At 37.7% G+C, this 15,724-nt stretch overlaps 1 protein-coding gene across 2 annotated transcripts; it reads right to left on the reverse strand.

The window, feature by feature from the left end:
- Nucleotides 1-327: 327 nt before the first annotated feature.
- pipox (pipecolic acid oxidase) lies at nt 328-15,060 on the reverse strand. Of its 2 annotated transcripts, none has more exons than XM_084127022.1 (8): nt 14,855-15,060; nt 14,454-14,602; nt 11,813-12,026; nt 10,098-10,280; nt 8,297-8,449; nt 6,697-6,846; nt 3,520-3,595; nt 328-1,417 (listed from the first exon to the last, which is right to left on the reverse strand). In XM_084127022.1, exons 1-8 carry the CDS (start codon nt 14,960-14,962, stop codon nt 1,287-1,289), a joined length of 1,164 nt encoding a protein of 387 aa, XP_083983148.1. In that variant the 5' UTR covers nt 14,963-15,060; the 3' UTR covers nt 328-1,286. The 2 variants fall into 2 exon arrangements, with proteins under 2 accessions (XP_083983148.1, XP_083983149.1); XM_084127023.1 differs by having other exon boundaries at nt 14,693-15,042.
- Nucleotides 15,061-15,724: the final 664 nt, after the last annotated feature.

Below are 15,724 nucleotides of genomic sequence, written 5' to 3' on the forward strand. Positions count from 1 at the left end.
CCTCCTTCGCCGAGGTATCGAGGAGGAGTAATGTGTAAAATCATAAAAACTGACAAGTGTGCACTTTAATTTTAATGCTGTTGGCCACAGATGAATGCCTTCACAATCAGATGGAATCAGACGATACTGTTACAAACTCATTGCAGGAGGCTAATGGCTCCCTTGTCAGTGTAGCAGATGTTGAAACATGGCGGACTTACTCTTGCGATCAGCATTGGAGGTTATTGATCCGTCATCCTTCTCCTGAAGGCATTGGGTTTTCATGAAAGTTAGAGGAATCTCAGCAGGCTTTTTACATGAACATTAATGGGGAAAACAGCCATTTTTAATTGATGATGTATTTATTTGTCCTCAAAGAGGAACTTCTTTTCCACAGTGGTGCATACATAATAAAGACACATAGAACATTCAGACTTATACAAAATTATACAATAATTAACACACCAAATTACAAACATTGACAAAGGCGTAGCACACCAGTGGCTGATCCTCTCTGTGCATTGCATGGTTTGTTTAAAACCCGTATGGAAGGATGAAGCTCTTATAACTAGCCTTTCTACACATGGGTATACGGCCAGAAGGGAGGGGGGTAAAATATTGATGAAGTGGATGATCAGAGTCATGTATAATTGTCAACACTTTACGGATCATGAATGACTAAACACGCACATAAACTAAGTTGAAACACCAGTAATTTTGCTGGCTAACTGAGTAATATTTACAAGTTTGTTCATTAGTGAGAAAAAAGGACTAAAAGGATATAAAAAAAATGGCACCATACAGAAGAACTGGTTTATTAATACTACGATGTAGAAGAAGATGAGGTTGGTTTTTATTTTTATTTAAAATGGTTAATCCCATTTCATATAATCACATTAGGGTGGTGTACACATAATCCATATTTTTGCATTCAAAAACAGCTTGATGAAGTGCAAAGTAGATGTAAGAGATCTCATGAAAGGATGGGCATTCTGATAAATTTGTAGTCGAGTCAGTGTTGTTTAGTATAATTGAGATACTATTATAGTTTCTATTGATATTTTCCAATTAGTTATGGATAGGGTTAGGTTTAGTGGTAGGGCTAGGGTTAGGACTACATTTTCGGACAGGAATGTTGTTCTAGGATCAACAAAATATGTCAACCCAGGAACATGTCTTGGCAAAATCGTTGTGACCACCATGCCTCCTTACAGTGTTATGGTTAGGGTTAAGCACAGTTAATCAGACATTAACATTCTGTTTTATTATTATATTAAATGCAGCTTTGTCATTGTAGGGTCTTGGACTTAAAGTGAAGATCTGGCATGGGACTGGAAACGTTTAATACCGAAAGGTGAGAGGTTGTGTGAGGGAACCTGCCCCATGGCCAATTGAGAGAGCACCTTCCCTATGATAGGGCCGAACTTGAAGCCGTGGCCTGTGGAGAAAGAATGAGGAAAAAAATTAATAAATCAAATTAACTGAGAGGTGAATCATCATAGGATGGAGTTGACATTCATTCAATCCACTGGGGTAAAAGAACCGCACCTCACGGGAATGAACAACGGACCTCTATAAATAGCCATTATCTGTCGTCCACGGTCTGACTCAGAAAGCCTTTGCATGAGAGAGCATAGAGACAGAGAGAGAAAAAATGCTGGCACCATCACACCTGCTGTCATGGGACGTTTAATTTTTGGGTGGGTTTTGGCAAAATTGTACAGTACATTAAGAAAATTGTTCTCCTTTATTGAAGGGAGTGGACTATCAGAGGCTTCATTATAGCATGGTTCTCTACATGTATGTTTTATTTTTTGTTGTGTTAAAGAGATATATTTAGCTTAAAATGAAAATTCTGTCATTATTACTCATCCTCATGTCATTCCATACAAATCTTTCTTTCAGAAATAATAATGTACTCTACAGTTCAAAAGTTTGGGGTCGGTAAGATCTTTCAATGTTTTTATATGAAGTCTCTTATGTTCACCAAGGCTGCAGTTATTTTATTTAAAAAACAAATCTGAATCCATCTGATAGAAACAGACTGAAATTTAAGTTATATCTACTGAAAATCTTGATATCATCCATCCCTGAGTTAATGGGCATAATAATAATAATATCTGATTCATGAAAAAATAGTGAATTGATTTTCTTTTCAATGAATCAGCTGATTAGGTTCACAAAACTAGCCATGAATCAAACTGATACGATTCTCAAATTCAAATCACGAGTGAATAATGATTGAATTTCAGTCTGTTCCTCACAAAAAAACTATTCTATGACTTTAGAAGACATGGATTGTAAAAACTGCTTTTATAATACCTTTGGATGTTTTTGAAAAAGCTTCAGTCCCCATTTATAGTGACTGCATGGAACAGAACAACCAGCACAATCTTTAGAATTTCTCCTTTTGTGCTCCACAGAGGAAAGAAGTACATGACAGAATTGAAATTTTCAGGTGACCTATCCCTTTAAGAAAGAGATGGAGATGGAGCTGGGTGAGATGTTTAAAATGCACTGCATTCTTCTCCCGACGCTCTCTTAGCTCTTGCCTTTGCGGATGGGGTGGCTGTTTGAAGTCTGCAAGGCTGGTCTGTGAGTGGATATGGCTTCAACCGGCAGATGTGCGCGTGGAGGGTCTTCTGTTCTTGCTTAAACCCCACTGATGTGACTGGGTATCCATGGCAACTGGAGGGCCTTGAGTTCGGAGATTGGCTTGAGACAAATTCCGAATGGAAAGAAGGGCAGCTTCCCGCCCAAACTCTGTAGTTTGTGTGTTTGCCCCTGAAACTGATCCAATTCGCACCCTTTAGTTTTTCCCAAGCCGCAAATACAACAGCTGCGCCGAGTGCAGGAGAGCAGCGGGAAGGCGAAGCACTGTCATTATGGTAGACAATAAAATGAGAAGAGGCAGGGAGAGGTTAATAGTGAGCATTCCTCTGCTCCTATCAGAGTTGTAATGTATTATTAAGGCAGAAGAATATATGTCATAAATCATTAGTGCGCGATGTGCCAGAGCAATGGGACGGTACCGGTAAAGTGAGGCAGCCACACAATGCTTCCTGTGACACCTCCAAAGCAGCTCCTTTAACTGGAGACAATGCATCACAAGATGAATAGCTACACAGTGCCGCCATAATACTGAATTTCTCTTCCTAACCCCTTCTTCCACCAAACGCCACTATCCGCGCCCCGTGCTGCTAACCAGCGCTTCTCTGAAGTGATTACCAGCGGAATTTAATTAGCCCCATAATTAGTCTAAGGAGGAGGTGATGTGAACAGATGGAACAAATGTCAGGTGAACCCTTTGGCCCCCTGAGAGGCGGGTTCGGGAGCACGCAGGAGCCTGGGGAGCCAGCAACCGCCTTTAATTAAACGATAAAAAGACCCCCGCACTGGGGGCTTCGCTTCCTGTCCTTCACCAGCGCCCTGTTCCATTCCCTCATTAAAAAGTTAAGACACCTCTCCGAGTCTTTGTGACTGTGTGCCTGTGTTTTACAGGGACGGGAGTGTACAGAGTTCATTAGAGCTCGAACTGACCTGAGAATCCAGCACCGATGATGATGTTGCCGTAGGTTGGGTGGGAATCAAGGACAAAGTGGTGGTCTGGTGTGACCTACAAACAACGAAGCAGGGGAATGTTAAACATCAAGACTAGATTGTAATTATTTCTGCAAATATTTGACCTTTCCGTACTATGAACATGCACACGGCATGAATTATAAGCGCTGTTTGAACTGAGCTTAAAAATTAAAGATAAGCTTAAGAGATGAACAAATTGACTGAGGAAAGACAAACTTTAATTTTAACTACTTTGTTAGGACATATAGTACTCTACCATTCAAAGGTTGTTTTGAAAGAAATTAATACTTTTATTCAGCAAGGACACATTAAATTGATCAAAATTGACAGTAAAAACGTTTACATTGATACTCTGAAAAGATTTCTATTTCAAATAAACTCAAATGTTCTTTTGAACTTTCTATTCATAAGAGAATGCATCACAGTTTCCACAAAAATATTAAGCAGCTCAACAGTTTTGATAATAATAATAATAATAAAACAGTAAATTTTTCTTGAGCACTAAATCAGCATATTAGAATGATTTCTGAAGGGCCATGTGACACTGAAGACTGGAGTAATGATGCTGAATCATAGGAATAAATTACATGTTAGATATACTCAAACCTGATCTTTTAATTGTAATTATTTTTTTTATTTTTTACCATGTCAAATAAATGCAGCCTTGATGAGCACGAGAGACTACTTTCAAAAACATTGAAAAATCTTACCGACCCCAAACTTTTGAACAGTTGTTTTGTTTCTAAAGACGCTTTTTCACTTCATCCTAAACAAATGTCATTTCTGATTACTACAAACAGAGACCGGTTCAGCAGAAATGATGGTTTTGATTCATTTCGAGCCACTTGTATATTTTTCCTTTGAAGTATGAAAGTAATCGATACAGTGGTTGGCTGACTGAGATGTTGCTCTGTTCTGTAAATTGTATCGAAGAAGACAGCTCTGTGCAGCATGCTTCTAGAAAACTGCTTTATAATGTTCCACTCAGTTTCTTGCTTTAATACTGAACTCTATCTCGGTGTGCTCACAGACTTTCTGTGGATCTCCTGATAGGGTAGTTCATAAAGGATTTAGGTTGTGTTGCATCACCACTGTCCTTTTCATGTTTGATGTGATTGCATCTTGCATTTGTAAGCTGTGTTTGTATTATTTTTTCATTTCACCCATCTGGATGGATGCTTGGTCATGCTAAAAACTGAAAACCTGCTTTGAGAGAATTTACTTTTTTGATGTACTGATGCATCAAAGGCATTAAAATATCCAAAAACCACTAGATCAATGTTACATATTTTGTTGACTTGTGAACTTACATTATCCCATTTTTTTGTGCAATTTTAACCAGTGTAACAGCTTGTGTCATTGCGTCAATGTCATATCCGTGTTACCCTCGATTTCCCATTTTTAGATTTTTTATTAGACAGTTGAGCAACTGTTCGGATACCTTATGGACAGAAAACGAATCATTGTTATATACAGTAGCTCAACATGCTTCTTACACAGCATGGTTCTTATTTTTTGAATCTCTTGTTTTCTTGAGTAACATGTTTGTACTGTGCCTCAGAAACAATACTATTTTGTGGTTAACATGGCATAATCAGAAAGAGCTTTATTTGTAGTAACATTAATACAGCATTTTCTCTGCCATACACTATATTTTAAAATGAATTGCATGCATTTAGCAACAGAAGTCATCCAGCTTTTATTAATATGATATTCCAATATCGATCAATATCGAACAAGTAAAGCACTGCGTTATAATATTCAATAACCCAAATATTTAATTTGTCAAATAAAGTGACCTGTATGAGTAGTAATTCAGCTCTTGCAGCTGTTTCATTAGAATAAAATAAAATAATGTGAATTTAAAGTGGTCAAACGTAACTCTAACAAACTTTAAGTTCAGGGAAGAAGAAGGCGGTAACCGTCAAACGTTAAAGGTAACTTTAATCGTGAAATAAACATAAACAACAAAACGAACGGCCGACTGTGGCATATAAGCGTAATAAAATCTCCTCCATGGGACTCGAGCCGCTCCCACGGCTCTTGGCCCCACCCTGCTTCATACCATAGTAACGTAAAAAAAACTTTAATACATTAGCTCATCCATGAACATGATTTCTGCCTGAGTCCCGTCGGATTGCTTTCCATCGGCTGTGGAGGTGAAGACGACAACTCCCATGATTCCACGCTCATTCACGCCGTCATTAAGCTACGCCTTTGTTATTGTTTTGAATAAGCGACCTCTTGCGGCGAAACTTGCATAATGTGCCTTTCAATGAGAGGCTAACACTGTGACCCACTCAGATGTGATGCGACAAGTAATTGGTCGTCAACAAACATTAAATGGGCTTCTGTATCCAGTGTAGACAGAGTCAGTGATTATAAGTGTCAGATTGAACGTCATTGGGTGGGGCTTATGGTTTGATAATGTAAAACTATTGTAAATGTCTCGCTTTAGAGGGTAGTCATGTGAGATCACACATTCAACATAACCATTTTTGGTTTTGGAGCTTGGTTAAATGTTTTTTTTTTTATAATGAGGAGGATGTTTTAAACTATGAAACTTGCAGAATGTTTTAATGGTACAAAGACCTCTCCCTCTTATATGACAAAAGATCAAGGAAATTTTGATTTCTCATGTCACGACCCCTTTAAAAAGTTTTTTTTACATTTTTTTTTTTTTTATGACACTGTATTTTGCCTTACATTAATGAGAATGGGTTTGGGGGTGGGGTTAAAATTTGCTGAATTGTAAATTTTTGAGGTTCACTGTAAAATGGACTGAAAAAAGTTCTGAAAAAGAAATCAAGCATCCCACAAAATATCCTGTCATCATGGTCATGTCTGATTAGGACAAAAGTCCGATTTACATGAAAGAAATAGCTTTAATCACTTTTCACCATATCAGGTCATGTCAGAAGAAAAAATCATTTTCAAACCCATGTAGAACTGAAATGAATGGCTTGGTTCAGTTCCAGCAATCGTTTAATCAAATGCCATGTCAGAATAAAATATGAGCCATGCATTCAAATACGGTATCCTTCTTCTCTCCTTAAGTGAGAAAGAAAGTTTGGTCTGGGGCACACAGTGGCAGATCAGTGATGGCACCTAAGGACAAGCAATGAAGTCACTCACCGTGTACATGCAACTCTCCACCACAGCGGGCACTGGCACCAGCCCAGGGAGACAGCGGGTGATGTAGCGCATGAGAATATCGATGTCGCCTCTATCCGTCTGTTTATCTCGCTCATCCGGTTCAGTCTCGCTGCCCATGTGGTAACACACCTGCTCAGACACATGCACGCACACTATGATCCATAAAGCCAAACTGACCTATGATACATTACGGATCTGTGATCCACCGCTCGCTATGCTTGGAGGAGCAGCAGATATACGTGCAGAAGGCAGGCTCCAGCGACTAGAGCAGACATAATGCATCTAACATGACACAGCCATCTGTGCTCTCCCATTCAGCCTTGCTAAGTGTGATGAGACTGAAGACTCCTGCTGGGCTCTCCTGCATACTGAAACTGAGCCATTAGTACCAGGAGAACACAGACCAGAGGAGAGTGCTTCTTCTCTGCTTCTGTAAAAGCATCAAGGACTGTGTATCCATTCGGAGAGCTATAGAGTCACTGATGTACTCGGTCCCTGAAAGCTCTCTGAGTGTGGATGTGTACTGTATTGCTACATGAGGGAATTGTGGATTAATCAACAAAGGATGAAACACTATGGTGTTAAATCTTTGTGGCTTTTTTATGAGATGTGGGCAGGCGGTTACAGTAACGCAATGGTCTGTGGTACATATTGTTATGGTGGTTTAGAGTAGGCTATATCTATTGTTGCCAAGGAGAAGAGCTTTTTTAAATGAAAAACATGGGACAAATAGAAGAGCAGGCTAAGGGGCCATTCACACAGAACGTGTTTTTGCAGTTAAAAACACGAGACACAGGTCAGTGGAAAGAAAAAAACACCACAAGGTCTTGAGATGAATTTTTTAAAAGTTTAACAACTTTTAACTTGAGAGCCCCATTTTGTTGCAAAAGATGTGAGACGCGAGTGTAATGGTCAAACACGTCCGTCTAGCGTGTTTACATAGAAAACAATGGAAAAGTGGCGTGGTGCAATAAAAAAAAAAAACAAGTTCTGTGTGAACGGTCCCTAAAGATGTGGTTTAAACTGTATTTTAAACTGTACTGTATTTTGACCTTTTTGTCCATTTCTTTTTTTTTTTTGTGAAACATGTCATGGACAGGAACCAGGGTTATTTATTTATTTATTTATTTATTTTTATATTCTATTATAGTATTTATTAATATTTTAAATCAGCTTTTATTTTTATATTTAATTTTTTGTTTATTTTTGTTTAATTTTGTTATGTGTTTTTGTTGCATTTTTTAAATATATATTTCTATTTGGCTTTAATTTATTTTTATTTCAGATTTTAGTACTTCAACTTAAACTTATCTCAGATATCTCAGTAGCTAATTTTCGTTTTAAGTGTTTTAAGTTGTTCATGTCATATTTATATTTTATTTCAGCTTTTTTTCATTGAATGGAAACTATTATTAATAGTTTTAGTTTTAGGAATCTATAACAACACTGACAGGATCTGGAATGACGCAAGCCAGACTTCAATCTGAGCACCACAAGCTAGATAACCACTTGGCCATGGCTCCAACCAAACCTGTTCTTTAAAAAAAACAAAAAAAACAGCAACCCTGCTGTCACTCACCTTCATTAGTCCTGGATACTCATTGGACGGGAGGCCGTAAATGTCATATTCCCCCTCTTTCGGCTCCATCTGTATAAAACATGGAAAACGTTGGCTGACACTATAGGTGCCTGGGATCTTCTCCTTCCAGTAGCATACGTTAATCTTTACAACCTGCACAAAAATAAATGACCCATATTACAGATAAAAAACAGCATGTAAATTAAAATGAATATAAACACTGATATTGAGCACACATCAGGGTAAATGTAATAAGGAGTGAAGATTCGGTAGCTCAGAAAATTCCAGCCTCTCTTCTCATTCAGAGACCATAAAAATTCACCAGTGCAAAAATTCATTGCTCATATATTGTCGTGCTCACCCAAGCGCAGACTTTCAAGCCTGTGCTATCCTGAAAAATGCAATTCCAATTCTAGGTCCAATTCGGAGTTTAACTAACACAGAGTACTTTTTCCATCACTTCTCTCGTGGCGTGTGACACATAAGAGATCTCTGTGGGCTGGAGACTCTGGGAGCTGTTTATAGGATTGGGAGGTGAGTAAAAGGTGGTTTCTGTACATTCACAAATAACTCACTTTTCATTCTGCCCAGGGGTGTAATCCAGATCAATCTATACGTGGCTGTGTGTGTTTCACAAGCTATGGCTGGTAGTCAATATGCTTTATATATTCCCACGCTCACATTATTCAGAACTTGTTATCCAAACCCAGACATTTCACACTGATATATTGTTCCATGATGCCTAAAGAAAGAAAGAAAGAAAGAAAGAAAGAAAGAAAGAAAGAAAGAAAGAAAGAAAGAAATTATAGGTGAGAAAAATTAAATGATGGATGGATGGAAGAAAGGAAGAAGGTGAATGAACAGATAGATTGAAAAAGTGAGCAATTGAGAAAATTAATGAATGAACAGATGAAACAAAGAGGGTAAGTAGGTGAAGAAAGAAATATAACAACTGGATGGATGGAAAGATGAAAAAATAATGTGTTTAGATGAGTAACTGAAAGAACCAAAGAAAAAAATATGTAGGTGAGAAATATTTAATGAAATAATGGATGGATGGACAGACGGACGGACGGATGGACGGAAGAAAGAAGGTGAGAAAATTATTGGATGGATGAAGGGATGTAAAAAGAAGATAAATTAAAGAAAGAATAAATGAATTGACAAAGTAAAGATGGTAAGTAGGTAAAGAAAAAATATGACAAAAGAATGTATGAATTAATGAAAGATGTAATGTTACTAGGTGAGTAATTAATCACATAAGAAAGAAAGCAAGCAAGAAAGAAATAATAATAAAAAATAAATTATGTAAGAGAAAAATTAAATGGATGGATAAAAAAGTGACTAGTGAGTAAACGAGAGATAAAAAAGAAAGAAAGAAAAGGTGAGAAAATGAATGGATGGATGGATGGAAAAGCAAATAAATGAAAGAATGAATGAATACATGAATTATCAAAATAAAGAGGGTAAGTAGGTTAAGAAAGAAATATAAGAAACTGATGGATGGATGGATGGATGGATGGATGGATGGATGGATGGATGGATGGATGGATGGATGGATGGATGAAAGATTAATTTAATCATTCATGGATGCATGAAAAATGCATGAAAGGTGAATGGTTGAAATAAAAAAGAAAGTAGGTGAGTGAAAGAAAGAAAGAAAGATGAGTAAATAAAAGAATGAATGGATGGATGGATGGACAAAATAAAAGGTAGGTAGGTGAGTAAATGAAAGAATGAATGAATGAATGAAAGGGTGAGTAAATGAAAGAAGGAAGATGACAGTACAGTATGTATGCACCTTGAGTGGCAGCTGCAGTCCAGTGTGTGTCAGTAGTCTGTTAGCCCAGGGTCCAGCTGTGATCACCAGGCTTCTCCCTCTGTAGACTCCAGAGCCTGTGGTTACAGTGACCACAGCGCCAGGCGTAATGTCGATCACTTTCTCCCCGTCCTTTATCACACCCTCACTGGATTGAAAGAGCCTCTGAGAGAACACACACAGACAAACACCACATGCACAAGCAGATTAAAGCGCTTCAATCTGACTACAGGATGTTCAACTTTACTGCATAGACGAAACTTCTTCAAAACAGCTCATCTCAGACAGAAACCCCTAATAAGAGCAGCGAGGAGAGCCTGGTTCAAATTTAACAGGGGCTGAGTTTGACACAGAGAGATGTCAACGGGGATCAGTTAAAACTGAAAAGATCTGGTCAGATTCGGGCAAGAGATAATAGAGTTTTCTTAGTGAGAGCCAACAGGGAGCTTATCACTGCACTCTGTAGCTGCTGTAGGCAGAGCTTATTGAATCCAGAGAGGCATTGTGTATAAAAGTGCATGGCCATATTCCCTAGATAGGGTGTAAGGAGCCTTTAACAAGCAAGTTTTGCAGCCATATCTTATCTTCGAGAGCTTTAAAAAGCACAGTGAAGGCGACACTGAAGTACAGTTATGTACATGAACATTTCTCTCAGTGAAAGTTTAGGAGTCTCACACACTAAGAGATTTATTTCCACAGTACACTGAATTTATTTCACACTACTTGAATTGCTTTAACAGAGCTGAGCACTCTTATCTGGCAACCGAAATGACAATTTGAATAATAATAACAGCATTTATCATAAAAAGAGAATCTAAAATGTCAAATAAAAAAGTCTACACTTGAAATTATACCCGAAAGTCATATCATGTTATTCTTTTTCAGTCTGTATGCCTCTTTGCCAACTGCTACAGTGAGCTAAAACGGATTCTGTGGCTCCCATGAGGAGAACATTTCAGTGATGCTTCTGTAAGGATGTGATAAAACACAATCGGTCCAAAGCGGGGTTTTGGAATGCTAGCAAATGTATTCGTTTTGCATACATAATTAGATGAGCATCTGATAGCTATGAGCTGCCAGGCTAAATATAAGATTGACGTGTGACATTCCAACAGCCTCCTGGAGATTTTTTAAATAAATATTTTAATAATATGATTCACTGAAACAAGAAAAAAAAATAATCTCTTTTTACACTACCTTTCAAAAGTCTGGGATCACTAAGAAGATTTTTACGTGCAAGAATACTTTATTCAGTTAAAATACTGTCAAACACTGTAATATAATGAAAGTCGTATAATGAAATATTAATTTATTGTATTTTAATATATTTTACTTTTTATTTATTTATTCTGTGCTGAATTTTCAGCATCATTACTCCAGTCTTCAATGTCACATGATCCTTCATCCTTCTAATATGTTGATTTAGTGCTCAAGAAACATTTCTTGATCAATATCAAAAATAGTTGTTTTGCTTAATATTTTTCTGTGTAAATCATTAAAGTTATGTAAGTCATGATACAACAGAAAGTTAAAAAGAACAGCATTTCTTTGAAATAAAAATCTTTTGTAACATTATAAATGATTTACCGTCACTTGTGATCAACTTAATGTGTGTTTACTGATTAAAAGTATCAATCTCTAGCAAAAAATCTTACAGACCCTGAACTTTTGTACAGTAGTGTATATGATCAGCTGACCTGAACAGCTCGGAGGGCTCTGTCCGCATACAACACCCCGGCATTGGTGTCTATCAGCGCTCCGTTCCCGTCGGTGAGATTCACATTGGGAATGTGCTGCCTGAACTCCTGCTTCTCCAAAACCACTCTGGGAATCTTGTGGCTTTGCATCGTGGCCTGTAGGCGTGAGAAACCCTCGCTGTTCTCGGGACCCATAACCAGTAGGCCTGTGCGCCTGCGAAGGGAAGTGCATGAGATGACTTACGTGTCCATGTTGAACAGCTGCACCTTGATTTAGAAGTGGAAGTGCTTTGAGGCATGTGTAAATTGCCGTATGCGCCTGCTTGTGATGCAGGTGTCTTAATGTTTGGAGTTATGGCACTATGGATGAGAGGTTGGGAACACAGGTTTTAAATCAACAATGCGTGATAGATGGTCGTGCTGTTTTCTGTGGATACTGTTTTTCAAGGCCTACTTCATCTGCCAGCCATCATGATGCATGGGCAGCACGAGTTCACAGGTCCAAGTCATTCATCAGAGATTTTTATGACTGAATCCCCCACTGCGTATGTGTGTGTGTGTGTGTGTGTGTTTGATTTGGGACACTGAAAGAAGGACTCCATGCAACATTTGTCAATGCCCTTGTCCTTAATAGCAAAAGGGTCAGGTCACATAATGGTGGGGCAAGATCCTTTCTGAGATAAATTAGTGTTTAAAATATGTACTTTCAATTTGTCATTTTAATACTGACCGAATCAAACATGCATAGAATCATTTCCTTACACAACCTTAAATCTGCCTGCTGTTTTTAACTACCTCTAATCTTGTCTCGTTAGGAACGTCTGTAATTGCAGAATCCTCATTTATTTTGACCTTCGTTGCACACTTTAACTGAAGCTAAATCTATCACTGTGCTGTCTGTCACAGCTTTATTATGAATTTTGACCTTTTTGGCAGCTCTCTGGGTAAAATAACAGTTGGTGGTTCAATCTGCTGGAATCCCATCTATTGTAAAAAGAAAATGAATCAAAAATAAGAGTCATAACAGCAACTGTAACAGTGTCAGGGATGATATCCACCTTAATTAATTCAATCTCTTAACTATATGCATATTATTGTAGTTTTCGGAAACGCCCTAGGCAAAGTGGGGTTTTGCACAATTTCAGCATAAATCTATTTCATTTTGTGAGGACTTTGCACTGATAATGGACAACACAAACTACTGTATGTTTAAATAATGAATTCAATACATAATATGACTAGGACTATTTATAATAAAGCATCTCTAAACTGTGTTCTAATTGGTCTGTTGCGTAATAACCTTAACTGGCAAACTGTAAAGCTATAAAGGTGTGCTGATATTAATCAATAATACTGATTTTGATGTGTATATACTATTCAAAAGTTTGGGGTCAGTAAGATTTTATACTGTTATTCAGCAAGGATGCATTAAATTGATTAAAAGTGAAAGTAAAAACATTTATAATGTTACAAGATTTCCATTTCAAATAAATGCAGTTTTTTCTATTCGTCAATGAATCCTGAAAATGTACCACAGTTTGCACAAAAATATTAAGCAGAACAACAGTTTTCAACATTGATAATAATAATAAATCTTTTTTTGAGCAGCAAATCAGCATATTAAATTGATTTCTGAAGGATCATGTGACACTTGGGCATGGCTGCTGAAAATTCTCAATATATTAACATAAAAACACTATTTTATATTGTAATAACATTTCACAATATTACTGTTTTTACAGTATTTTTGATCAAATAAATGCAGCCTAGGTGAAAATAAGATACTTCTTTCAAAAAGGTGAAAAGATCGTATTGACCCCAAACGTTTAAATGGTAGTGTATATTTCCATTTAAGATAACGTTGATATATATATTTAAAAAGAAATTCATTAATGCCGGTCTTAAATGATTTTGCAAGCCACTCCAAGAAATAATACAGAATTATTATCCAAAACCCCACTTTGCTTAAAAGTGTTTTTAAACTTTTGGAAGGCACTGAATGTTTATTCCAATGGGTTTTGTGACAGACGCATCCAGCGTAAACGTCTTTGCATAACCTCCCACATTCACACAACAGACACTTCCAAACCAGTAATAACATCTGCCACTCATGTGGAAAGCAAGTACCATCTAGTAGTAGTGCAAATGTCTATATAGGAAGAAAAGAACAGAACAAATCCAGCATTCTTTAAAACCTTCCACACATTTTTCAGTCCCTGCCCAGCAGTCTCTGGGATGCTCAAGGGCACAGGTGGCCTCTCATCAGGACCCATCCATCAGAGAGCTAGAGATGGATAGTGGCGACTGATTCTGCATCAAGGCTGAGTGGGCTTGATCCACTTGTGATCCATTAGACCTCTCCGACACTGGAAAAACAAGTGTGCCCCACGGTCTGCGGATGATGCTCAGGGACTAGATTGAAAATGCTCCTTTAATATATAATGAGTTCTATGACAAGTTTTAAAGTACTTTACATGCTGTACACCGAAACCTGGCATAGCACTCACCATAACTTTAAAGGAGCATTTTCATTCTAGTCCCTTATCATCACCATTCTCAGACTGTGGGGCACACTTGTTTTTCCAGTGTGTTGCATATAGAAAATGTTATAATTCTTCCTTGGATGCGTACATGCACTCACCTGTACAGCTCAACACCTGCTTCTTCCTCAAGCTGAGCCCAGAGCTCATAGCTTTCCTGCATCATCTGTATGTAGAAATTTTCCTCATAGGCTTTCCGTATGATCCTGGTCTGGCCATGAGAGCTCCCTCTGGAGTGGGGCAGAACAAACTGGGGAAAAGGGGGAATTCGAAGAACACTATAATACTTATAAACATTATCTTGTTTCAATAATAATATAATATAATAATAAAAACCGACCATAACCGTGGAGTCCAAATGTTATATGCAAGAATTAATGCTGTCTTACAATTTTCTTACTGCTTTGGGTGAGTATTCTGCCTTGATAGGTAGCCTACTTTTCTAACATTTGTTTAATGCTGTCGTTTGGGATATAAGTCCGCAAATCATGCTGTAACCGACCTGCTCCAGCAGTAAAGTTTTCTGCTGGTTTTTGGCCAGCTGATAGGCAGTGCAGGACCCCTGGATCCCTGCGCCAATGACGATGCAGTCGTACACTTCAGACGACATTTCCAGCTTTAGTTCTCTCTCGTGAGATTCTTCTGACACACAAACACGATGAAGTTGCCGTGACCTACTTTTAGTAGTTCAAAGTTCTCCGGTTTCACTTATGTAACCATGATCAGCTGAATGTAAGAACCGCCTTCTGGGTTTATAGCACACACAATTTTTAGTGAATGAAATTTAGTTTCATTCAAAGAAAGGACCGGTATACGTCATGACGTAATGACGCCAATTACATCGCGGCGTAAAACTTTTCCAATATTATTTTTGGATTGGGAAAATGTTTACATACGCAAGGAGAAATGGTCAGGAGGATCCAAGCCAAATTTAATGTATTTCCTCCAGGAGTCCAAGGACTGCAGCATCTGTTTGATTGTCAATAAAAAGCAATTACAATATATATATATATATATATATATATATATATATATATATATATATATATACAGTGAGGAAAATAAGTATTTGAACACCCTGCTATTTTGCAAGTTCTCGCACTTGGAAATCATGGAGGGGTCTGAAATTGTCATCGTAGGTGCATGTCCACTGTGAGAGACATAATCTAAAAAAAAAAAAATCCAGAAATCACAATGTATGGTTTTTTAACTATTTATTTGTATGATACAGCTGCAAATAAGTATTTGAACACCTGAGAAAATCAATGTTAATATTTGGTACAGTAGCCTTTGTTTGCAATTACAGAGGTCAAACGTTTCCTGTAGTTTTTCACCAGGTTTGCACACACTGCAGGAGGGATTTTGGCCCACT

Source organism: Abramis brama, assembly GCF_963993115.1.
Source record: "Abramis brama genome assembly, chromosome: 10".
NCBI lineage: Eukaryota > Metazoa > Chordata > Actinopteri > Cypriniformes > Leuciscidae > Abramis > Abramis brama.